The sequence below is a fragment of the Phoxinus phoxinus genome (assembly GCF_949152265.1).
Source record: "Phoxinus phoxinus genome assembly, chromosome: 4".
Lineage (NCBI taxonomy): Eukaryota > Metazoa > Chordata > Actinopteri > Cypriniformes > Leuciscidae > Phoxinus > Phoxinus phoxinus.
The window spans coordinates 36,177,307-36,204,058 of record NC_136879.1 but is presented as its reverse complement, the minus strand read 5'-3'; the positions used below and the strand labels follow the sequence as shown (position 1 = coordinate 36,204,058).

The 26,752-nt window shown below is 36.5% G+C and overlaps 2 protein-coding genes across 3 annotated transcripts; one reads left to right on the top strand and one right to left on the bottom strand.

The window, feature by feature from the left end:
• The first annotated feature begins 11,500 nt into the window (after positions 1–11,500).
• nars2 (asparaginyl-tRNA synthetase 2, mitochondrial) lies at positions 11,501–21,238 on the top strand. 2 transcript variants are annotated; one of them, XM_079609110.1, is made up of 14 exons: positions 11,501–11,918; positions 12,928–13,037; positions 13,473–13,593; positions 13,709–13,849; positions 15,177–15,257; positions 15,422–15,525; positions 15,808–15,940; positions 17,329–17,427; positions 17,540–17,577; positions 17,789–17,855; positions 18,490–18,627; positions 18,889–18,986; positions 19,818–19,844; positions 20,277–21,238. In XM_079609110.1, exons 1-14 carry the CDS (start codon positions 11,754–11,756, stop codon positions 20,419–20,421), a joined length of 1,467 nt encoding a protein of 488 aa, XP_079465236.1. In that variant the 5' UTR covers positions 11,501–11,753; the 3' UTR covers positions 20,422–21,238. The 2 variants fall into 2 exon arrangements, with proteins under 2 accessions (XP_079465236.1, XP_079465237.1); XM_079609111.1 differs by having other exon boundaries at positions 11,540–11,918; positions 12,928–13,008.
• Positions 21,239–22,158: 920 nt separating this feature from the next.
• LOC306997532 (serine/threonine-protein kinase pim-2-like) lies at positions 22,159–24,460 on the bottom strand (the record flags this gene model as incomplete). Its single annotated transcript, XM_079610835.1, has 7 exons — positions 22,159–22,264; positions 22,366–22,454; positions 22,572–22,748; positions 22,868–23,243; positions 23,331–23,381; positions 23,599–23,693; positions 24,196–24,460. The coding sequence occupies 6 exons, from the start codon at positions 24,458–24,460 to the stop codon at positions 22,441–22,443; spliced, it is 978 nt and encodes a 325-aa protein (XP_079466961.1). The 3' UTR covers positions 22,159–22,264; positions 22,366–22,440.
• Between the last annotated feature and the right edge of the window lie 2,292 nt (positions 24,461–26,752).

Here is a 26,752-nt window from a genome sequence, read left to right as displayed (position 1 = left end):
CCATTCAGCCAATCTCTGGGTCTGGCGGTAGCACTTTTAGCATAGCTTAGCATAGATCATTGAATCTGATTAGACCGTTAGCATCTCTCTCAAAAAAAATGACCAAAGAGTTTAGATATTTTTCCTATTTAAAACTTGACTCTTCTGTAGTTACATCGTGTACTGAGACCAACGGAAAATAAAAAGTTGCAATTTTCTAGGCCGATATGACTAGGAACTATACTCTCATTCCTGCGTAATAATATTACACAGAGGCTGAAAATAGTCCCCAGCTCAGTAACTTCCAACGTGACCGGCACTAAGTTTGTAATATCATTGCGCCTGATGGTACGGCAGCAGTTCCCTGATTATTACGCAGGAATGAGAGTATAGTTCCTAGTCATATTGGCCTAGAAAATCACAACTTTTTATTTTCTGTCGGTCTTAGTACACGATGTAACTACAGAATAGTTAAGTTTTAAATAGGAAAAATATCGAAACTCTTTGGTCATTTTTTGAGAGAGATGCTAACGGTCTAATCAGATTCAATGATCTATGCTAAGCTATGCTAAAAGTGCTACCGCCAGACCCGGAGATGGATTCGAAAACGGTAAAACTGTTTAACTCTAGGGGAGTTGGAAAATTTCCAAAAAAAGAGTGTTCCTTTAATGTACTAAAATAACAGTTTGGTTTGGTTCACATTATAAATCTCTAAAAATTACTCATTTTCTTCTGTGGAACACAAAAGACATTTTGAAGAATGTTTCAACTGTTTTTGTCATAGACTGATAGACTTTTCATTGTATGGACGAAGAAAAGAAAAAAAGTCAAAATATCTTCTTTTGTGTTCTGCAGAAGAAAATGAAATGCGTGTTTGAAAAGGATATTTTTGTGCGAACTTTCCCCTTTAATGTTTTTCACCTGCTCGCAAGTGCTAATCGAGATGCTGGGATTTCTTATATGAAAATGTAATAAATGTGAAGATTTTCTTCTGCTAACCTTTTGTATAAAATGAAAATCCAGTAATTTTGTGCTTTAAAAAAAGCCAAGCTCCACTCTTGATGTACTTCCGCATCTAAATGGCTCCTGGAAAATGAGTCCAATCTTTGCACTGGCTTAAAAGGATTCTTGACGCAACCCTTTTTCTATTTTCAACAGCTTTCTACGTGACTGGCATGATAGACATAAAGTGAGTTGCACATCCAGTAATGAGCATTCTGAACCCAGAAAGACAACCAGAATTACATTTCTATGTGTGCAAGCTTGCCATTCATCTTACACTCTTGTCCACTTGGACATGTTCACTTGTCAGGCTTGGCATGCACTAATTTCCAGAGGTTTCAGAACAACGTTGCGTCATCAGGCAAGCACGTTTTGAGATATGCATAGGTCAAAAATCATGCGTAGTTTGGGAAGAAAAGCTGTGTATATACCCGTCCGTGATCACAGGGGTTTCAAATACCCATTACGCTCATATGATAGATATCAGATACATCAGAATGAGCGGTTTGCAACTTCAGAGCTGAGTTCAATGCGTATGTGAGATTCAAATATGATACTATTAATACAGTTAGCATTTTCATATTCAGTTCAGAAATGGTCCTATCAGTCTCCATTAAGCTCAATTTCTATGAGCACGAAAAAGATTCAGACACACTTTTTTTTCTAGCATATCCTGTAAGGAGGATAGAAGGGTTATTTAAACGAATAACTGTAGCAAAGACCTTGAAATTTGATCTGATTTTTATTATAGAATATATTATCTCAGTTCTAATCAAATAATATAATATAGCTAATAAAAATACGAAGAAATAATAAAGCCTTACAAGGCCCCAGGTGGCTCTGGAGTTACATTCTCAGTCATTTAAATGGTTCCTTCAAAGTGTTAAACCCAGTTCTTCTGAGTTTTAACTGCATTTGGGATCCGTTCCAAAACCTAGTGAGCTTCCCGGCTGTCTGCTGCCTACACAGGCATCTGCAACTGAGCAACGCATCCATCGCCCACACATCACACAAACAGTGCGCTTCAAACCAATCGCACAAGACACTCGCAGATTTCAGTTGAGTTGGTGGTTAGCATGTTGCTAAGCTAAAAACATTTTAAGAGTAAATCACTAGTTCAAGGTTTTGGAACAAAGCCTTATTCAGATTCAGACATCATTGAGGATTTTCCTCTCTCATTTTTTTTAATGCAAATTTGAATGGGCTGGTTTATTATGTCAATAGCGAGCCACAAAATGTTTTCAGGGTTATCTTTCAGGGATTTCTTCAGGCTCTGTTCCAAATCCTATTGTGCAGAAACGTGTGCTCTCACAACTAAGGTTGTTTCAAAAGGTACCAAATGTACAAAAGACATTCAATATTTATGTAAAGAAAATCATCCAAGATCTATAGACGAAGCGATTATAATAAATACGGTTCAACAAAGTTACAACTGTATACTATACCCAATATTTCTATATGCTATCTATTTTTATACTTCTTAGAGTCTCATGTTGTTAGCTTAACAACAGGCTAACGAATGATGTATTTTTGTTGCCCAAAACCTGGAAACTCGTGATTTTTTAAGCTTTTATGTGTCTTGGAAAAGGCGGTTGCTAACAAGGTGCTAAATGGGATTACAGAGGTTGTTGGGGACATGATGTCGAGCGACTGTGGTGTAGTTCTAGGGTTGCCAACCGTTCCGTATAATACGGAATCGTCCCGTATTTGACACATAAAAGTCTTGTTCCGTATTGAACCGATACGGAACGCACTTTGTTCCGTATTTTTGAGAATCAATTCAGTGCAAATCCGTGACAGACACACACATAGCTTCTAATCAGACTATGAACGAAGACATTTGTAGGCTATGATAAGAAAAAAAACAGACGGTGCGTGCGGTAGATACTAATTTCTCCCCGTTTGTCTATGATCAGCGTCGCGTTTTTAACATCTTGGAACATCATCAGAGAATGCCCTTTTAATTGGTCCTTTCAGTCATTGTGAGTCATGTATCGTAGCAACGATGATGACAAGTGACAACAGCGGGAAATGTAAAAATGACTAACGTTACTTCCAAGCAGCCGGCGAAAAAGAGCACAAAAATATAGAATTGAATGGGAAATAGCTGCACAATGTGCTTAGTCTGGAGGTTTATTTGTTTCTGTGAGATTTACCTTGTGCATATATATAATATTTGCTTCTCTTGAACCCTTCAACCTGCATCATTTCAACTTAATTGTGTTTAACAGCAGAATTTGTGGTGAAAAAGTACATTAGCCATTTTCCTTGTGCATATATACAGGTGTTTTATTGCTTGAATGCATTATTTGAGTGCAATATTTCCTTTCCAGTGCAAAACAACAATACATAAAAGTTACAACTCTCAAAGTTCAAAGCTAAGGAAGATATTTGCTTTTTAAGAAATAATTTTTTAAGGACTACAACAAATGGCTGGTAGGGACTACACGACATTCCTCTGGGGTTAGTGACATCACCAACCCTAGAATTAACATAAACCCGCCCCCCGGCTACACGATTTATAGATTATCATGACAGAATATGCTAATCAACAACTAAGATAGTTAACTCCACATCAACTTCATAAATTCATCTACTAACCATTCAGAGTCGTCCTGTTGTATTCTACATGTTGTCACTTCTTCTTGAGTCTCTCCATCATTGTCTGACTCCGATTTGAACATAAAAGGCTAAAAGTTTTTTTACATTTTCAGTGTGAGGTACACAAGCTGTTGAAGCTCCGCCCCCTGTGACACGAGCAGCAGCTCATTTGCATTTAAAGGGACAGACACAAAACCAGGTGTTTTTACTCACCCTCAAAAAGTGACAATTTTAACATGCTATATAAAAATATCAGTGGGGTATTTTGAGCTGAAACTCCACATACACACTCTGGGGACATCATTTCTGGGGACTTATTTTACATCTTATGAAAAGGGTATTATTCCACCCCTTTAATGTAAACGGTCTGCTAATCAGATAATCAAAACAAGCAAATCGCATCAAATTAGTATTTTAGCTCCGCCCACTCCCATGAAGTAAATGACGTACCCGAGCCAGTCTCCCTGCGCTCTAAAACCACTAAAAAATAAACCACTGAAATATGTATGTAGCCTATAATGCATATTTTGCAATAAACATAAAATATACATCTTAAAAGAGTCTTTAACCTTAGTCTGATTAACAAACTATGTGTTTTATTCAAATCAAACTTTGTAATGTTGTAATTAGCCAAACCTTGTAGCTTGTTGGTTTGTTTTGTTTTAAATGCCTATGGGAACCAAAGTCTCTGGAAAAGTGTCCGGGTATTGTTGCACTCGACTGAAATCCGTTGTAAGTCGTCTTCTTGTGCTTCGGGTGAGGTGCGCCATTTCTATGAACCTATATAGAGCGTTCCCAATCAGTCACTTGTGTTCCAGTTCAGTTTCGATGTTTCTTAGAAAGCTTGCTAGATTTTGGAACAGAGATTGATTCACTACACACACAACACCAAAAATATAATTGAATGAATTACTGTTATATCAGTACTAATATATATATATATATATATATATATATATATATATATATATATATATATATATTACTAAATATAAAATTGGGCCATGATGCAGTTTTGCCAACAGCTCTACCTTTAGTTAACATATTTCACATGTGTATTGAGGGTACTCTTCAAATTAAGCTCTGGTGAAGGCTAAAGCTCTGTCATTTATATTTGGGCTAATTAGTGAGGTGTGGGTCTTGTCTTATAAATAGAGGCAATTACTCATGAATAGGCTGTGTGTGGGGCTGTCCACTGAGGGTGAGCACTCGGTATACATGATGTCGCTTATTGTTTGTTTGTGTGTGTGTGTGTGTGTGTGTAACATGTCCCCACAAGGATTGTCCCCACAAGGATAAAACCTGGGGACCAAAAACGCGGTTTGAAATGTGTGTTTCTGACGTCACAAGAAACCAATCACGTAAACGTGTGATCGTCAACGAGTGGATCTCTGAGCTGGTGTGAGTGAATGGAGGCGGGGCTAATTTGCATATTCATAGAACCGCGTATAGCCTACTGTACTAAATGAGGCAAGGATGTAGCGTTACATTCAAGCTATTTTAAGGCTTGCAGATTGAAGGAAAAAACGTCTAAATTCTATGTCATTTTGGTGATCAAAGATGTGATTTAAGGGACAAAATTTATGGGCTACAGGGACTATAAGGGAAGCAGGAGTTGTCTGTATGAAAGCTTGTTTTTGCCACGGAATAAAAAAATTAAAAAGGAAATTGTGACATTTTATCTCACAATGACTTTTATATAAATGCACAATTATTACTTTTTTTTTTTCGCACTTGTTCACCAGAGAATGATAACTCACCATTCTGAGAAAAAAAGTCAGAATCATGAGATGTAAAGTCAGAAAACATCAGAATTGGGAGAATAAAAGTAGCAATTACCTTTGGCGGAATTACCTTTTTTTGTGTGTGTGTCGGAAACAAGCTTCCATTGGCGTACATCTCAGCCCCTCCTGAAATCTGCAATATTTTCCCCCTTATCAACAAAGTTTTATCCTTAGAGAAATGAATAGTGCTTGCATCATTTATAATATTCTAATTGCTTTGACGTTATTGTTGTGACCTTGTTATCTCGGTGGCTTTGTTTCTAAAGGCGTTGTCTTTTCCCTTCACCTTAAGACCTTGTTCAAGCTTCCCTGTGCCAAAAGCTCACAGAGAGAGTTATGTACGGCATATTTTTCCCAGTCTAACACGAGGGCATATGGCCTGCTTTATGAGCATGATGCTGCTGTAAATAAGAGCAATGCCACAGCGCTGTGCTTTAAGCAAACCCGACAGCAGCAACGATCTGTTCTTTACTCTCTGTGAAGGGCTGGCAGCAGCAGACGCATATGTTATCTTGAACTCTTCGGATATGCTAAGAACAACTTTGCCTTTTCAGGATATAGTTTTTCCTAATCAAAATGCAAATTTTAGCTAACCTCTCTGTTGGATGAATACAAGCTCACAGTGATTGGTAATGACCTGACCTTTACATAAATGTATAGGACACCCAAATAATATGTGAACATGTGACTAGCAACCAGCATAAAAAAAAAAGACGCAAAAGTATCACAGAATGGTCCGATGATACATGTGTTGTGTATTCCAATTGACCCTTCACAGGGAACTTGATTGACAGGTGATCTGACCAATTATACTTCACCATCCGCCATTTTGTCCGACAAAGCAGTCAGCAGAGTTAGTGGATTAACATGGGAGGATTTGAACTTGAAAAGCGGAGTGTACTGACGCCTTTCCGCGGTTAAAACAAGATTCCTTCTTATGTTCATTCATGTTTATTTGATGCTATAAATGAACTAGAAGGAAGAGATGATGCTCTACAGCGATCTGTCAGACACAGAGCCACAAAACGGTATTTAAATTTCTTTCTAAAAATGACCAAATTTGAAAGGTGGGACTTTGTTTAATGTTTAATATCAAAAGTAACCGAAAAGTAACCTGGTCTGTCCTGTCTGTCAGCGCGGTGTCAGTCTCCTCTCTGCTCCGCGATGTATTTTTCTCTGCGTGAGAACATGGTGTGCATGAGAGCGGCGTAGCTTGTCGGGCATAGCGACAGTAACTAAGGGGGGCGGGTCTTTGCGAAAGTGGACATCTTTTTAACAATGGCTGTGTCAATAGATAGCCTAAGTCCCTCCCCTTCCGGTTGGACCACCATGGGACCTTATTTCAGCCACTTCAGTAAATCTTTAAAACCTCACAACTTACGTTTGTTAGTAATATTTTATATACTGTGACTTGCTACAGAGCCAATTACTGAACTACAAATCCCGGACGAAAATATAGTTCTCCGTGAAATTCTTATTTAGAAATAATGCAATGCTAAATTAATTAAATGTGGCGTTGATTAATGCTTGAAAGACGTTCACAAAATGATACAGTTGTAACCCCACCGTATAATTTTTGTTAGAACATAAATCAGCGTCACATTCATATAATTATTCCATTTCTCATTATTTCCAGCATAACAATCCATTGATGATCGTGTCCTCCAGAATCATTTGAGAGAGTTTTAAAGCTTCAGTGGAACCAAGAACACCCGACCTTCGGTAAAAACATCTCTCAATTACTTACATTTCATTAGTGATCTGAAATTCTCATTCAATTTACACAATAATGGATCTTTGTTTATTTATTTTTTTACTAAAACTTTTGTACTAAATTTCATTATAGACTTTTGAACCCCTGTATAGACCTACCATTTGCTGTTTGTGAAAGTATTTAGTCTCTGTCTTGCAGAAGGACTGCTTTCGCACAGATGAAAAATTGCCTTAATGAGGGTACAGTTGCCTTACATTTGACCTCTATTTGTGAGTTATTAAAATAACCATCACAGTGTGATATATAAAAATAAAAAAAATAAAAAAAAAGTTTGGAGGTCATTATAAAGTGTGTAACCTGCAGGAAAACTGTGAAAACGAGAACTGAAGAGCATTTGAAAGAAAGTAGAACTTCCACAAAAAAAAAAAAAAAGATCTCAAAGGAGACTTGTGAAAGGTCAAGGGTCACTCTTCAGGATCTCCAGAGAATGGAGTAAAGGTGCAGCAGTCAGCCATATCAAGAGCTCTGCATAACACCAACAAAAGAAGCCAGTTCTCGAAGACATCCATGTGAAAGCATAAGTAGATTTTGCATAATAATGACCAAGTTACGTGGGAAGATGTTTTGTGGTTAGATGATATGCATCATGGCACAAACCCTGTCCACACTGAATACTAAACCTTCGTCCCGTGATATTTTGAATAACAAGCTGAGTATTTGAATTTTACCACTCTTTGGTGTAAAAGATGTTTCAAATGCTGTGGGTTAAACGCCTGATAAAGTGAGCTCGATCCAGCTATTTCCGATGATGAAAAGCTGACAGGAAAAAGAGCCAGACGCAGCAGAGAGAAAGCAGTGTAATCGGCAAATTGAAGTCCCACTTTCCCTTATCAGCTTCTCGCAAACAAAAGGGACAAATTGATATGTTGGAGTTGAGGTGCTGCAAGATATTGGGCCGCTCCTGAAGGATTTGTCTAGTTAAGCTCATGAAACATTAAGCAGGGACAATTCCATAAGATCAATAGAGCACTCCCGCTGTTCTCTGCTGCCTTTGTTATTCTTTCCTTTCTGTCCCAGGATGTTTTTTTTGTTGTTTTTTTACCATTTTACAAAATCTTCTTTCAGAACCAAGTCAGATCTCAGTTAATTTGCATTAAAATGCATCTGAGATATCATCTTTTTTACTTTTTGTATATTTTTTTATTAATTTAATATAGAAACATTGCTATTTTTAATGTCTTTGAAAGAAGTCTCTTATGCTCATCAAGCCTGCATTTATTTGATCAAAAATACAGAAAAAAAATCAGTAATATTGTGAAATATTATTACAATTTAAAATAATGGGTTTTCTATTTGAATATACTTTCAAATATAATTTATTCCTGTGATCAAAGCTGAATTTTCATCAGCCATTATTCCAGTCAGAGTTGAGATTAAAAAAAAAACTCACAATTAGCCTAGCCTACTTTATAAACTTAAAGTATAGTTTTGTATAATTTACAATAATTTGTATATTATATAGTAATATAGCTGTATCTGGTTTAAGTGCGCTATTCTTCTGAATTCAGCCTGGAAAGATTTTGTATTTGCTTTCAAACAGAAATTGCAGTTAAAGAAAATTATGTTTGTCAAAAGAATAAATCATTATTGGGTATTATTATTCTAATATAGGATTATAATTATTATTTTGACTATAAGTATGTCAACTATCTAATACTCTAATGAGAGATAGTTGACATAGTTTCAAAGTCAGTAGAATAGTGGACTATCGGAATAAAGTGTTACGTTAGTAAAGTTTAAGGAATTAACAATGAGCAATTCATTTGTTATAGTATTCATCTACTGTATGTTAACATTAGTTAATAATAATACTACTGTTAGCTGAGATCCATTAAATAATATTAACTGATACAACTTTTGTATCCACAGTATCAATGGCTTTTTAGATTAAGTAATTGTTTTGATCATTCTAATGACAATGCTAAATAATATCCAGGAAAATATCCAATTTAGGCCTAATATTTAACAGCCTAAGCCATATTTCATGAGGTCGCGGGGATTGACAAAAAAGATCGACAGACAAAGTAGTTGAGAAACTCACATAAAATCACATAGCCTACTTCCCTATAGTTGGCGAAAACAGTATGTGACAAAATAAGTAGGCCTATGTCTGAATTCACAGTAAAACAATAGGCAAAAAGTACCCAGACGACCTACTACTTCCGGTGAGATTCTGAAGTGTGCATATGATGGACACTTAACTATCCTTACCTCTTAACTATATATTTGTGAATGGCAGTGAAGTGACCCGTGGTAGGTCACATGATCATCATGACATGTAGGCTATGTCCAGATTACATTACTACACTGATTCATACTATTTAGAACATACTTTTTTTTAGCAGTCCTGAAGTAATTACTTATTCAAATTAAGTACCTATTCGAGAGTATGCTATTTTGAAATTCAGCCATGGTAAATTAGCAAAAGCTAACAAGCTAAACCAGCCAAAGCTAACAAACCTGCAGTTTAAAACTTAAAAGTTCAATCCTGTAGTCAATGATTATGTTATCACTACATTCAAAACTCATTCCTTTTTCTTCTTACTCTTTTTGTGGACACATTTGTTGTCCTTATAAGGACAAAACACAGGCAGTGCCAGTTCAGTGGACAACAGAACATCGTCAAACGCACGCCGAGGCGAAGGCTTCTCTCAGCAGGACCTGTTTTGATCACTGTCAGGTTTGGGGCGAGACGAGGGGCATCTGAGGTCTTTCCCTCGGATGAAATCACTATTTTGGCTTCATCGGAAGTAAACGAACAGCATGACGTAAAATCAATGCTGCTTACGGTGCACATGCATATCGTGAGCTGCGCAGGAATTGATGATAAGCCGCTTGAATTAAGGGTCAATACAGCTTGTAGAGTCCGTCAGGAGAGAGGCGAGGACACTGCTGAGCTCCCAGCTTTTAAAACAAGATCCATGTTTGTGTTGGTTAATCACATATTGATTCAGGCCAAGAAACAGAGAAATAATGATGCGCTGAACTTGACTACACAATGTCTCTCTTTATCATTTGCATGCATAAATACAGAGATAATATTACCTAGTTGGAATTTGAAATAAATAGGCCTATTGCTGAAAGGAACGAACAGCTGACAGCCACAATCCTTTTCTGTGGGTTAAACTTTAGCTAATGCATCACAGATCCATCAAATCTCTGTCAAATTGAATAGCACCAAAAAGCAAACAAAGGCTCAGATAAATACAATTATATAACATGCTGTAAAAATAACATTAGCATTGCCTTTGGTGAGATGCAGTCCTCAGAGACCCTAAACCTGCATTAATAATTCACTGCTGTAGATGCTGAGCTAATAAATAAGTAATTAAATAGATTTGTCTTGTGAATGGTTGATCTTGTGACTCCCTGCATAGCGGACTGATGGAGTTACAGCGCCATCTTGTGGAATAGATATGTTTCACATGTTACACAGGAATACGCGTTAAGGGACATATATTATGTATTAAATAATATATTATATATTAAATAAATACATACATACAAAATAGATTAAATGAATCCCCCCGAGCCTCAGTTTAACCCTATGATTTGTATAATTTATTGCTTTTTAGCCTAATTTACATGACATTGCTTAATGATGCACCATGTTTGTTTGCTTTTTTCTCTCTTTTTTATGATCAATTAATTGCCATGACCATTCCAGTATTTTATAATTACTGGATAAGGATTTGAAAGAAATCAAGCATAGCTGGGAAAAATTATATTCACTATAGAAAAAAAAAGTTTTTTGTTTTGTTTTGTTTTGTTTTTCCAAGAAATCAATAGCTGGAAAAAATAATTTTAAAAACTAAAAAAATGTTTTCACGTGTGCAGACTTTTAACATTTACAATTAATCTTACAAGTAAATGTGCTGTCTTAAAAAGCATCCCCAGCTAGCTAGTAAACTAGGATAATCTTGGATAATCCCCCAAAGTAAAATGTAGCTTATTTTTAAAACATTAATGTAGGCTATGGGCCCATTCACACCAAGAACGATAACGGGTGTGAATGTGTCTTTAGGTGTGCTGCGAGATTTCAATTGTAATCAATTTTAAATTGTAATTATTGCTTAACATGTTTCTATCAAGTATGAGCTTCGGTTACCTTCTGAAATGCTTAATTTTGTTTGGTCAGTCGATTAATCTCTGTGTTAAATAGTAAACAGCCATATGGCTAAATATATGGAGCTACTGGAATGTAATATAATTCATGTAACATAATTCATGTAACATATAGCACGCCAGGATGGCTTTTTTTTTCTTGCCAAATCTTTTTTGAACCGGTTCTTTTAAATGATTCGTGGAAATGATTCGGACACTTTATTACTAATCTACTGCGCATGTCAAATATCCAACCAATGGGATGCTACGTATATGTTACGTTACTCGTGACGTTGAGTCGATTTCAGGAAGCGCATGGAGAGCAGTGAATGTCAAAACAGAGACCGACGAGACTAAACAATCGATCTGTTGTAGAAGTGCATGAGTTGTATCACCACACATTAAAAAAAATAACATCATATCCCATTTACAGGACGTGAACTTCACTATTATTCAAAGCGGAAGAAGCAGAGAGCATCAAGCTGTGTTGAATCTCTCGCTCATTTGACATGCTGTCGCTCACATTGCAGAGGATTCCTGCTGTCACCACATCATTATTCTGCAAATGTAGCTCAAAAGTCCTTCAACGACACTGCAGTCGCATGTTGTCCAAGAAAACGAGAGTATCTGAAGCGCTCGCAAGCAAAGAGACAGGATCTCATGTTAGAATACAGGTGAGAAGAACAGTGCGAAATTATTAAGGTGTTTCTTCAACTTGGGTTCATTTGAATTTTAGATAAGTTTATTTGTATGCCCTGAAGATCACATTAAAACTATCTTTGAAACATTTTTACCATCTTCTCATTTATTTTCGCTATTTTGAATGTTTCGATTTTATTGTAATAGACCCAGAATTTACTTTTTTATTATTACAATATTAATAATTATTTCATATGCATGCACTGCACATACAGAGTAAATCCATTTCGGTATTTATTGTGTGAATGGCTGTTCCTTCAGTCTGCTTTATTACTATCATCAATTTGGTCCTAATAAAGTATTATTACTTTATATTAAAGTTTATTATTATTATTTAAAAGTTGGTGTACTTGTTTACCAAAGAGACTGAAGGATCAGCAAAGAGCAGAGATTAAATATTAGATACAGTTAAATATTATTGTGAACATAATATTAGAATTTTTTTTTACATTTCCAATCAAACTGTAAAATTATGCGAAAATATTATTTGTGTGTATATTTAGGATGCATACTAACAAGACAGAGGAAGCGTTTTGCTCCAAAAATGTTTATAATGTAATTTACCCCACAGCAAATGATATCTACAGAAGAAAAAAAAAGATTTGAGATGTGGTGTGTGTGCATAAACCAGGGTAGTTTACTAAAATGAAAACTTATACATTTAAATAAAAGTATTGCACCTAGTTAACAATGCAGCATTTCTTAATTTCATATATTTGATGCTCTAAAAGAACAAAAACTGAAATAATTTTTTTATATAGACATAAATTAAAAATGAAGAAAAAATAAAACTCACAAATTTACTGTCTAAAACTTTAACTAAAAAAAAAAAAAAACGAATTAAAAATAAAAATTTTAACACTGGTATACACTGTTGAAGATTGTTAATGGACTAATGTAAGCAGCAAGAGGCTAAAAAAAAGTCCACAGGGCAGAAAGTGGCCAGAGTTGAATAAACGTGATAATTGTTTTCTGTTCCTGCAGGGCTGGGTTCGATCCGTCAGGCCGCAGAAAGACAACCTCTTCTTACATGTGAACGATGGAAGTTCATTGCAACCTCTACAGGTTGTTGCCAGCTCACACCTGAATACCAGGTGCTATTCTGTTCATGTGCAATTGTGTATTTAACACTCTTGAATGAATATGAATTATACTTTTTCAAATGTCATGAAAGTCTTGATATATACAGCGACTTCAAAGGTTATTTGGACACTTTGAATGTCATTGCATTAAAATAACAATCCAAGTGACATTTATTTTAATTGCATTTAAGCACAAGGATACTTTTCAAACAAATTTCACAAAATCAGGTTTTAAATTATTAAACAATAAATACAGTTCAGATTTAAGGGTAACTTTTGACCCTCTAGCGGATTAAAAAAAATCTAAATTGCATTTTGTAGAAGAACACTGGTTTGGTTGTGCTTCGGCTTTACGTGATGAATATGAAAAATGACATTTATATGCGTTCAAATAATTTTTTGGGCCACTAGATATGTATTCTTGATATATCCTCCCTTCTTGTGAAGAGACCTCACATTTGGCTGTGCTGTTGACATCACTGGCACCTTAGAGAAGAGCCCGAATAAGAAACAGAACGTGGAGTTAAAAGCTCAGCGCATTGAAGTGGTTGGAGAATGCAATCCTGTGGTGAGTCTTTACATTTAAATTGAATCAGTCAGATACAACTGATGAAAAGTGATGTATATAAAGTCATGAATCGGTCACACTTGCTATAGTGACTGTGTGTGTGTGTGTCTGAAAGGACTTTCCTTTCAAGATCAAGGAGCGTCATTCTCTGGAGTACACCAGGCAGTTTCCTCACCTCAGATGCCGAACAAATGCCTTCAGCTCCCTGCTCAGGATCCGCAGTGAGGCCACAGCTGCTATCCAGTCGTTCTTCAGGGTATTAAAGTCACTTTAAACACATTAGCGTTCAAAAGTTTGGGGTCAGTAAGATTTAAAAAAATGTTTTTGAAAGATGTCTCTTATGGCGCTTTTCCGCTGCATGGCGTGTTCACTCATAATGGGGGAGGAGAGAAAGTGTGAGCCAATCAGCAGTAGGGGGTGTGTCCATTCATGATGGGGGAGGAGAGAAAGTGTGAGCCAATCAGCAGTAGGGGGTGTGTCCATTCATGATGGGGGAGGAGAGAAAGTGTGAGCCAATCAGCAGTAGGGGGTGTGTCCATTCATGATGGGGGAGGAGAGAAAGTGTGAGCCAATCAGCAGTAGGGGGTGTGTCCATTCATGATGGGGGAGGAGAGAAAGTGTGAGCCAATCAGCAGTAGGGGGTGTGTCCATTCATGATGGGGGAGGAGAGAAAGTGAACCAATCAGCAGTAGGGGGTGTGTCCATTCATGATGGCGGAGGAGAGAAAGTGAACCAATCAGCAGTAGGGGGTGTGTCCATTCATGATGGGGGAGGAGAGAAAGTGTGAGCCAATCAGCAGTAGAGGGCATGTCCACTCATGATGGGGGAGGAGAGAGAGAGAGCAAGAGAGAGATTTGAAGAAAGACTATAGAAAGAAAGATGGCTGAGAGACATTACAAAAGAGAAAAGGTCAGAGGAATATCACAGGGAAAAGAAGAATTATGATCAGGACCCGTGTTAATATTAGAAAAGTTTTCCTGTGCAGGAGAGACCGAAGCAGGAAGGCCTGAAAACGGACGCTGAGGTTGTGTTGTTTCTGTTCCATACGCGAGTAACATTGGTTTTGCTGTTTCACAGAAACAAGGTATGCTGTTGTTGTAATGTTAGCTGTAGTAACAGGACAGTTTTGAGGGTCATCGTTTATCTGGAGCTGCTGACAACCAACAACCAACTCTTGCTTGTACTCTTGTGTATATGTATGTTCATTTGTTGTGCTTCCTTGTCATTTGTATGTCATCTTCAGCTATGATAAAGAGACATCCACTTTTGCATTGCCTGTTCGTGCATTTTGGGGGCGGAGCAATGAAGGGAGGAGTGTGTTTGTTTGGGTTGATTTCAAAACATCAACATTTTTTCTCAGAAATCGCTTACTGCACCTTTAATGTTAGTTAATGCATTAACCAAAGTTTTCTAATGGGAGCTTAATTAATTTCATACAGAATTAATTATCATTCTTTAATTTATTCTATAAACATTTAAATCCGGTATAATTTATACATTGCAAATGAGTGAAAATATAATTCTCACGCAGCTTGTATGTGAACACCTCTCTTGTAGATTCATTGTGTTAATTGTTATTACAGGAGAGCGGTTTTGTGCAGATACACACACCAGTACTCACCTCAAATGACTGTGAGGGAGCTGGAGAACTCTTCCAAGTTCAGGTGCATCTCATCATTTATATATTTTAGTATGTGTTGCTTAGTTAAAGGGTGAACGGTGAGATGTAGCAACAAGCAAAAGTATATTGTTTCAACAATTGGTACATGAATACTTTGAATTTCTCTTTGAATCTACAGTAAATGATCATTGTTTGTGTTCTCTAAAGCCTGCAGGTGATAAAAAAGACTCGGATGACCCCAACCCACATTTCTTCTCGGTGCCAGCTTACCTAACAGTCTCAGGACAGCTACACCTGGAGGTGATGGCGGGGTAAAGCCAAAACACACTTTAAACAACAATATTCAAAAGTTGATCTCTGTTTTATTTCTTTATTATTAGGGATGTCAGTTGATTAGGAAGTTTAATTGTTGTATTGCATATCAATATTTGCTGAGAAAAGCCCCTAATGAAAATAATTGAAAAACATTACTTTATTGCGGCATTGAATAGTAATTGCAAAATTTATTTATGATAAATCAGATCTGTAGCTTTATGAGAACCTTCGGAAGGTGAATGCTAAACTATTTTGTGCTTGCTGGTTGTCTGTTGCAGGGCTTTTTCAGCAGTGTACACATTCGGTCCTACATTCAGAGCGGAGAACTCTCAAAGCAGGAGACACTTGGCAGAGTTTTACATGGTAGAGGCAGAGATTGCCTTCACTGAGTCACTGGACGACCTGATGAAGGTAGAAAACGCACTACTACTCATTCAATTACATGCACTGTCAAGCAAATGATTATGTTTTAAATGGATTTGATACTGTGTACAGTAGAGATGTCCTGATCAAGTTTTTTTTGTGCTCCCGATCCAATCCGAGTCATTGAATATTGAGTATCTGCCGAAAATGAGTCCTGATCTGATACTTGTAATTTTCTAGAGCTTGGTGCATATTAAAGTTATTAAAGGAACACTCCACTTTTTTTGGAAATTGGCTCATTTTCCAACTCCCCTAGAGTTAAACAGTTTTACCGTTTCTAATCCATTCAGCCGATCTCCGGATCTGGCGGTAGCACTTTTAGCATAGCTTAGCATAGATCATTGAATCTGATTAGACCGTTAGCATCTCTCTCAAAAAAATGACCGAAGAGTTTCAATATTTTTCTTATTTAAAACTTGACTCTTCTGTAGTTACATCGTGTACTAAGACCGACAGAAAATAAAAAGTTGTGATATTCTAGGCCAATATGGCTAGGAACTATACTCTCATTCCTGCGTAATAATCAAGGAACAGTGCTGCCGTACCAGCAGACGCAATGATTGGAAAATTAGCCTATTTCCAAAAAAAGCGGAGTGTTCCTTTAAAATCAATCAAATGTACACAGGGATGTGCAGAGAGGAAGGTGCTCAAAAGTTAGAAAGGGGCATCTACTGTATCACTACGTGTATATATATATATATATATATATATATATATATATATATATATACGTATATATAAAAACAATTACTATAGTAATTATATTTATAGGCCTAAAGACATTGGTAGATTTAAACATCTGTTACAATGGTAGACATTTTACAACAGACTGCAGTCACAATTATTAATATAGTACTACTGATATAAACTTCTTGTATTTTATATGTACAATAAACAGAATAATTGCAACAAAAATAAAAAGATTAGGTTGGTCAAAAGGTTGGTGATAAGGTTAGGATGCATGAAGCTTGCGGTCACAATGCCGGTCTGTCAGTCAAGTCTGAAGCAAGACGTAGCATAGCAATGCGTTATGGCAATGACGTCTCAGAGAGTCTGACGGCCGATAAAACGATAAATTTTATTTGACAAACTATGAATATTTTTTTGCTAGTACTCATCTGTATTTAAATGTCAGAAATATAAAATAAACATTAAGGTTGAAATTTTCACTGTTGTGTTATATGAGCGCTGAGAGCTTCCGTCTCTGGCTCAGCTCCGGCCAAAGAGCGAATGCAGATTTGAATTTAGTCAGATGATCATGTGATGCACTGAACGTGTGATCGTACGGTTCAAAGGATTAATTATCTCATGAAAAAATATAATTTATTGTCTTTTGGAAGCTGCATTCTTTTTTAATTCTGTTTCTTATTTTCCAGATAATGGAGAATTTATTCAAGGCGACCACAGAGCATGTGCTGTCCCATTGCGCAGAGGATGTTGAGTTATTCCACAAATATATGGCACCAGGACACAGGGTAGAACAACAATACTATTGTTTCTTATGCAAGGAGCTGTAATAAGAGCATTGAGAGTTTCTCCCCCGTAATGGCTGTAATAAACTGTTTCAACTCTTTTGGACATCCTCAGGACCAAGTGGATCTCATGTTGAAAAGAAAATTTGATGTGTATGTATTATATTTCAGTTCAGTCGGCTTTTCCCGGTTTTTAAGTCTTTTTACGTTTTAAAATAGGCCTTGAGCTTGGGATTAGGCTGAATACGTGCCATATACGTGCGTATACAAGCCATATATGTTACAAGTAAGAATTATCTTGGAAATAATGAAAAATCCGATGGATTTTTAATCTTTTAAATCGACTTGTATTTGCTTTCTACAGCATTTCTTACGCTGAGGCGATAGAGATTCTGAAGAGCAGTTCACAGAACTTTACATTCAGTACTGAGGCAAGTAAATGACATGTTTGTGTTTATTGTTGAGTTTGTTTGTTGACCTTAGGCGTAATAGTTACTATACATAGACACACTACATATGATGAGATGCATGAAGTAAAATAATGTGCATTATCATTCAAAAGTTTGGGCTCCATAAGAAATTAATACTTTTATTCAGCAAGGATGCATTTAATTGATTAAAAGTTACTTTTAATTGATTAAAAGTTACAATGTTGCAAATGATTTATATTTCAAATAAATGCTGTCACGGTTTCCACAAAAAAATATGAAGCAGCACAGCTGTTTTCAACATTGATATTATAATAAGAAATGTTACCTGAACAGTAAATCAGCATATTTGAATGATTTCTGAAGGGTCATGTGACACTGAAAACAAAAAGAAGAAAAAAATCAAATAGAAAAGTAATTTTAAATTGTAATAATATTCCACAATATTACTGTTTTTACTTTATTTATGATCAAATTGGTGAGCACAAGAAACTTTATAAGTATTTAAAAAATCTTACCAACCCAAACTTTTCAGTGGTAGTGTATAATTCAGTTTGAGAATTATTTATGTTTTATATATAGATTGAATATAAAATTGACTGTCTATTCTGTCTTTGTCTTTGACGCGTTACATTAGTGGGGCTGTGATCTTCATACAGAACATGAGAAGTTCCTGGTGAAACATTGTGGAAACGTCCCAGTGTTTGTCATTAACTATCCCTATGAGCTGAAGCCTTTCTATGCCCGAGACAACCAGGACCAGCCCAAGCACACTGTAAGAATGAGCTCTTGCCATCAATCTTTCCTACATGTGGCCCTGCCTCGAGTTTTACTCAGATGTCTCATACACCAGCTAATATGTCTACAAATGTTAAATATGATTATATTTTATGTGTTTGAACTTTGAAGCCTATAGAGTAAATGCTAAATATCAAACGGGGTAAAGTTATGAGTTGTAGCTATTTTTGATTTCAGCATGTCCATGATGCCTATTTCTTCTTTTCATTATATCATTCCTGATGGTTTTTTTGGACAGGCAGCTGCCGTAGACCTCTTGGTGCCTGGAGTCGGGGAGCTTTGCGGTGGATCCCTGAGAGAAGAGAGAATAGAAGTTCTGAGCCAACGTCTAGCACAGTAAGAATTAGAAAACTATTCGCATTGATACAAGTAATAAAATATAACATATGCTGAAAATGTTTAAGACATTGATACACTATAGTTCAAAAGTTTGGGGTTGGTAAGATTTATTCATGTTTTTGAAAGAAGTCTTTTCTGCTCACTAAGGCTGCATTTATTTGATCAAAAATACAATAAAAAATGTAATATTGTGAAATATTATTACCATAACTGTAAATTAACTCTAATTCTAATATGCGGATTTGCTGCTTAAGATACGTTTATTATTATTATCGTGTTCAGATGGTAATTGTTGTGGACGTAAGGTGGTGGAGCTGTCGAGAACAAAATCACATACACATTTGAAATATTCATGGTTCATACGGTCATGAAAAACCTGGGATAGTCGTGTGTATCCAGAATGTGTATCCATCGACAGAAACATACATGCGCAGAACTCGGTCTGTCTGTTTAACGCATTCTTTTCAACAAACCCTATTATAGATGCGCTGTTTGATTTAAGATGAGCCGCGGTGCAAAAGTGCGTGTCGATCCGTGGGTGGAGAACGGTATGGTTCGTTTTTTTTACAGGTGCTAGGCAAATTTATTTTTTACAGTTGTCCCCATGAAAAACAATTACCATCCGAATAATGTTGAAAACCTTCTGCTGGAAAATGTAATTAATTGGCACTGTTTATCTGTATGTTAAAAATCATCTTTTTTTAGGAGATTTTATTTGAATTTTGTACACAAATACCCAAAATAGAAAGTGATGCTTTCACAGATTCACAGATGTATTACTAGGTTCTATTCACTCTCATCTCCTGCATATTTTCCCTTTCATCACAGGGCTGGATTGAAGGACACATATGAATGGTAGGTTCAGAGGATCAATTTTTGCATCTCACACATATTTTTATTCCAAACTGAGGGTATGTTTACACAACAACAATGTACTAAAAACTGAAAAATAAGTAATTTATGAGTAATTTTTCACGTACAAACCACAACATTATCAAAACGACCCATGTTCACAAGTAGTTGGCGATGTCACTTTGTAAATAAACATTACGCAGCTATAGACTGAACATGTTACGCCACCGCTTTCACAAATTTATGTTAGATGATAATGTTGTAGTTTTCAAAATCTTACACTTTAAAACACGCTTTCCAAAGTTTGCGTTTTCAGGCCCCCAAAACGCTGTTGTTGTGTAAATGAGCGGTCAAAACACACGTAAAGTTTTCAGTTTTTAGTTGAAAACGTTGTCGTGTAAACGCCGTCTGAGAGAGCATCTTTGTGATTGAAAGGTATCTGCAGCTGAGAGAGTTTGGCTCGGTCCCACACGGTGGTTTCGGGATGGGCTTTGAGAGGTACCTGCTGTGCATTCTGGGACTCCACAATATCAAGGATGTGATTCCATTTGCAAGGTTCTCACACTCCTGCCTGCTTTGAAATTAGAGGGAATAAAAAAGATTGAATGCGCTTTGTCTTTTTTTCTTTCTTTTTTTTTGCTTTACTGAGGTTAAATGAACGTTTTTCACTTGTTCAATTTCATTTCACAATTCATGTTTCAATTTATTGCACATTCTATACAGAGTTGCCAATATTGACGATAATTTTTTTCCCCTGACCAGTGTAAAAGAAATGACACATAAAAAACATACATAAACATAAATATCTACATATATTTATAAATTACAGAAACGTCTGTCTGTTATTCGCATATCTCTCGAACCGTTAGTCCGATGGATTTCAAACTTGACAGGTGTCTTGCTACAGGCACGAGTAAGTGCAGTGCCAAGTTTGACGACGTTTGGATTAGAAATGCAAACGATATCGGTAAATATATCGGTAAAAGAAGCACTTGGAAGGTTGTGGTTTAAAAATAAACATTCTGACATAAACAATCTGTCAAGCTAAACATTTAAAGTCAGCTACACTGTTTACTTCTGAATATTATATTTTATTCTGGTGCGCTTAACGTTATCGCTACTGTGTAATAGTAGCCTATTTTTGCACTTCTGGTTAGACGCTAACTGCCTTTCATTGTCTCTATAATTGTAATCTGCACAATGACAACTGAGTTGAAACTAATGTAAATCTAATCTAATCTAAACTCCTGTATACCTGTATATACCCAAATATGTCACCTAATATCACCATTATAAATTGTTATGCAACCATGTAGTTCAAATTTCCATATTTATTGCATGTCATTATGTCAGTATCAGCATTTGCTTTCTACCATGCACAAATAAAAATGTCACTGAACTTTTGCTGTGTAATTGTAACAATGCGCACTCAAACACACCAAACCAACAATTACTAAAAACACACCAAACCAACAATTACTAAAAACACACACAAAAACTGATTTTGCACGGGCACTGCACTAGTATAAATAAAAATGTAAAAAAGAGAGACCGGTAATGATAAAAGAGTTGTTGTAAAGTGCTGCCCTGACCAGATTTGCCTCACTGCAACAACACACCACTCAAATCATGAGTCCTTTCTTCATCGAGGGAGATGGCGCAATACTGACAAATGCACAAATCTGTCATGTGACACAGGCAGGGAATTTGCTTCCTCCTTTAATAGGTAAGTGCCATATTCTCCTCCTGTGGTCAGCTAATATTTTAGCACTCTTCATCAAGATTCGATTCACATTTATCGATAATCGAACTGGTTCTAATAAGCACAGAGACAGACAGCAGATACACAACAACAGGACAAGTATATCAGTCTCTAATTTAAGAGTGAAGATCTGACAGGAACCTCTGCGGCTGTTCAGATGAACTAAACTCTCAAATTATTTACAAAAGTACATTTATTTATTTTCACATCCTTCTGAAAGCAATAGCGACAGATGCTAATGTTGCTGCTTCAAGCCAAGATGCAAGAGGCTAAAGCGGATGATGGAGAGAACAGTCGATTCAGTCTGCCGGACACACAGCTGGACAGAAGACACTTCTGGAGTGAGTGACTGTCTTACGCCTGGAACAATGACACACAAAAACCATTACTCTTAGTACAGGTGAGAAAAGATCCAGTTTCTCATTTAAATGTGTAAATTATGAAGTGACTTTTTCATGTAAAGAGCTCCTATAGAGAAACTATAGAGTTCAATATTCTCATAACATGGTTGTAATTTACCGTCGGTACTTCTCCTGGATGTTTCCGTCTCGGGTCCTTCATCTCATCCTGAGCTCTTGTTTTTAGTGGATTTTTTTCATCAAACGTAAAGAGATCTTCTGAACAGACGACTCTTCTGGAGTTGCTGTGACCGGTTTTACACCTGGAACAAAAAACAGAAATACGGTTGCTAAATTCATCACACTTAGAACAGTGAGATTTTTAAAATAGTTTTAAAATAGTTTTTAGCTCATGGCTCAGCACCTAAAACCATTTGTGCAGAACAATCCTGCCCAGATCAAGCCGGCGCTCTGGCTTCTGCTGCAGAAGAGAGCAGATCTAATCACAGCATTCTGTGAGAAAGATGGAGAGACGTCTGATTATTACCACAAACTTCACATCCGCTCTACTCTCATTCTTCTAAGCTGTGAGATCTTCAGGTCAGACACCCGGAGTAATAAACAAATCACCTTCTGTCAAGCCAGGTTTGTACCAGGTGTTCATATTGATCTGGCAGAAGTCGTAACTATCCGGAAAGTTTCCACACAGCATTCTGAACAAGAGGATTCCCAGAGACCAGACCGTCGCCGGCTTTCCATGAAACTCTCCCTTCATTCTGTACTCGGGAGGGCAGTACTTAACTGTGCCTGGAGGAAAGAGTGTTTGTCCGATGTGTAAGTCTCGACCACAGCATGTCTTCTCAGCATCCATTAGCATACGAGTGTTGAGTAACTGATTCACAAGAGTTTTGAGCACTAATACACACCAGAGTAACTCGTGTAGGCAGATTCTGTCAGGAGATCGCCGCATCCAAAGTCAATGAGTTTGACATCGAGTTTCTTCGAGTTGATCAGCAGGTTCTCTAATTTGATGTCGCCATGGTAAACTCCACGGCGACAGCACGCATCAGCGGCTAGTGCTGCCGACCACATGATGAGCCGCGCAAACTTCTCGTCAATGCTGCCGCCGCTGCGTCCCACAAAGTCAAACACATCCATGCAGTGCGAGAAACGCTCGAGGACCATGACGTAGAAGTCCTGCTGGTCCTGCCAGTCCAGAAGCCTGATGATGTCCATCGCTGGACCTTTATTGGCCAGGATTGTCAGAGCGACTTCTTTGGGAAGGGGTTCGGGATGATCAGGCTGGAAGAAAGAAACATAATATGATGTCAGATGCTTTTAAATAGAGATTTAACTCAGTTTGTCTGCTGAAAAATCACTTATACTCACAATGCTGATACATTCCATGTGTTTCGTCTTTTGGATAAACTTCACTGCCACCTGATGGACAAAACAAAAAGCAATTAATGTGTGTAGAGATCATATCATAAATTGCAAGCGAGAATTTAAATCCTAACAAGAGCCCTATATACTGAATATATGATACAGTAAGATGTCTTGCATAGGATAAAGTGAGATATCAAAGGATGATAAATAATTTAGACCAAAAACAATTAGCTAAACTAGAAGTGGAAAGTAAAGAGAAAAAAAGACCAACCTTCCGGCCATCCGCCAAACGAGTGCCTTCATAGACGGCACCAAATCCACCTTGCCCCAGCTTACGGCCAACTGCATATCGGCAGCAAATGTCGTCTGTTAAAAGATGTCAATTTTCTTATTGTCTCTTTACACAGAGTGACCAGGTGTTTGGAATTTGATTAATTAACTGTTGTTAAAAATGAACCTGAGATGTTGTTGGTTACACACACACCCTGACGAAGGTATGTGGATCTGTCACCAATTTTAATGTTTAAGCCATCAATGAAATAAAGGCTTTTTAACTTTTTTCTACTTATTGCCTTGGAGTTCCTAAGTTATTAAATTACTAATGGTTTACATGTTGATTTTTGCGTCCAAAGTAGGCCTATAATTTTACAAAATTTGACACTTTTGAATGAATTCATAATAGAGGGAAAGTATGTTTAAAACCACCCTATAGGGACAGAAACATACCCGTTACTCATTTAGGTGTAAATTATGAAGTGACTTTTTCATGTAGGATATTAAACATATATTCTCATAACATGTTTGTCATTTACCGTCGGTAGGCTACTTCTCCTGGATGTTTCCGTCTCTTGATCCTTCATCATCTCACCCCGATCTGAGCTCTGGTTTTTGGTGGATTCTTTCTTCCTTCTGAAAGAGAGACTCTTAAAGAAGCCCACTTTCTTCTTCCTCTTCAGACGAGAGATGGGAAGCTGGTCTCCCTCTCCCTCAGGCTTCTTCTCGTCAGGCCGATGAGGAAGATGTTTCTCCGCCGTGCAGCTGCTGGGGTTTGAGGGTTTGCGGTCACGGTGATGGAGGTCGTGAACATGCTCGCTATCTGTGAACGGTTGTACTCGTGAACTTCTGTGTCCCATGATGAATCGCTGTAGTGTGTAACTCTAAAGCACAAACTCAGTAGCCGAAATGAGTAAAGTGAGGACAGTTACAGTTACACGCGCTACGTTCTAAAAGTCACTGTGACAACATGCCTAGTTCATGTAGCGGAGGAATTTAAAAAACAACATCAGAAAAAGGTGTATTAATAGGCCTATATAATCCATATTATTATATAATTACATTTTAATCTTATTTCTGCAGAATTGGCCTACATTAAAAAAAATTATACTTTGACCCACAAAAATCTCATAAACAACAAGAAAAAAAAATGATTCTATGCATCTAACGGCTAAAATATTTGAAAACAATAAAACATTGTTTTTGGGAAATAGATTTTAGTTAATATAGCCTATTATTTGTTAAATAGGCCTACATTTTATTGAAAATATTAAGATTTGAAGTGAACACATTTTTATAGTGCAAATGGCTATTTCAAAAGCGCTACTGCTATTAGGCCTATTCTATACTTTTATGAATTATATTGAGAAAACATGAGAAACATGTAAATAAAGACTGAGAGTCAATGTTCAGAAATTATTCATTATTATTTTGTTTTGAACTATGCTGTAGGGCCTATAGCTGTGTTGTCAAACTCAAAAATTAGTTTATTTTTAATTATAAAAAATGGTTAATAATTGTATTTTATTGAGAACATATTTTGGTTTGACTTGTTGGCCTATATATTTTTTTATTATATCAGATAGCATTTTAAGCTGTCATATGGTGATGTTACAATGTAATCCACCTACGGGGCATCTTGTCACATTTCACTTCCATTTTTTCGGGGTAAATCAAGAAAAACGTATACACTGTATTAATAAAACAATACCACATAGCCTACTTGTTCTAGACATATATAAATACTTTAAACCGTAGATTTACACAAACTGAGAAACTCAACAAGTGTTACGTTGTGCCCCACTCTCCCCATAGCAGCAAGAAAATAGTATATGCCTAAGCAAATCTTCCTTTGTGTAGCCTATATACAATATAAATATAAAAATATATATTTAGCTATTTTATGTAGGCTATTTATAAAGACATGATCAAAAGTAAAAAAGATAGCCTGTAATACGATCGCCTATAAAGCATTTTTCATTGGCTACAACGCAATGTCGCATCACCTAGGCTACTTTAATTCGTGTGTTCAAAGGTTAAAAATGCAATAGCCGATCAAACAATCCCAGCGAATTATTCTTAACAAAATATCAGGTTTTTTTGTACCACAAAGCAAACGAATGCTTTTTGTGACCCTGACAATATTTGACGGGCTCTTTCCCACTGACTCCCTATTTAATTTTGTTTTTTATTTACAATTTTATGAAGATTCACCATGAATTACTGACTGACGAACTTTTCCCAAAATGGTCATAATTGAATCTATAGGTAATTGCATGGTTAATAAAATGTTATTTCCACGAAATACTCCACAGCCGATGTTGTTTGTCTATCATGCGTGCGACGCAGTAAAAATCCTCTCAAGGCCCCTTTTTTATCATAGGCTGTTAAATATGGTTATTAGACTAGGCCTATAGGGCTAGACTATATATTTTTCCATTGCTTAATTAGGCTATGAATATTTCTCATGGATAAATTTATGAATCTAAAGTCAATATAGGAGTCAGTTTTACTATCTACTGTTTTAAAAATCTACTGTATATTGCCTACTCAACCTTTCCACTGTTGGAAAATCCTTTTTATTTGTCCAATGAAGCAAAATGTGCCAGAGGTCTAGGCTGTCTAAATGCATATTCTTTTTCTGACAACTTTCTCCATATTTATATATAATAATATAAATGCATAATTAGTACAATTATGTCTGTCATAATACACTAAATCGTGTCTATAGCTGAAGTGATATCCTGCTGCATGCATTACATACATCTTTCCACTAGATGGTGTGTTTCTCAAAGAAATGAATAGGCTACTCTCGGTCAAGTTAGTAGCCTAGAACGTTTTTAAAAATATATAAAATTGTTTAATTATTAAGGTTTATACATGCTAGTTTTCATGACAGGGTTCAATATAAATATTTTCGTCTTACTACTGGAGCTGCCAGTTTGTTAAATTTCAAATGATTATTACAGCAATTTCAGGTTTCAGAACCCAGCGCCAGAACCGGAAGTGAGGGGTTAATTGATAACGAGCGCACGGTGAGTTGTCCAATGTTTTTAACATCATGTGGTAAATAATTATCGTATATATTAAGTTCAGCGTTTATCTTCTAAATATTTAATTGTGCTTGGCTTTATCATCTTATTGAAGCTTGA

Bases quoted from the DNA above. Each gene is read 5' to 3' on its own strand.
- nars2 (XM_079609110.1), top strand. From the start codon at position 11,754: ATGCTGTCGCTCACATTGCAGAGGATTCCTGCTGTCACCACATCATTA. The intron at 13,594-13,708 runs GTGAGTCTTTAC...TGTGTCTGAAAG, and splicing joins TTGGAGAATGCAATCCTGTG to GACTTTCCTTTCAAGATCAA. The intron at 13,850-15,176 runs GTATTAAAGTCA...TTGTTATTACAG, and splicing joins CTATCCAGTCGTTCTTCAGG to GAGAGCGGTTTTGTGCAGAT.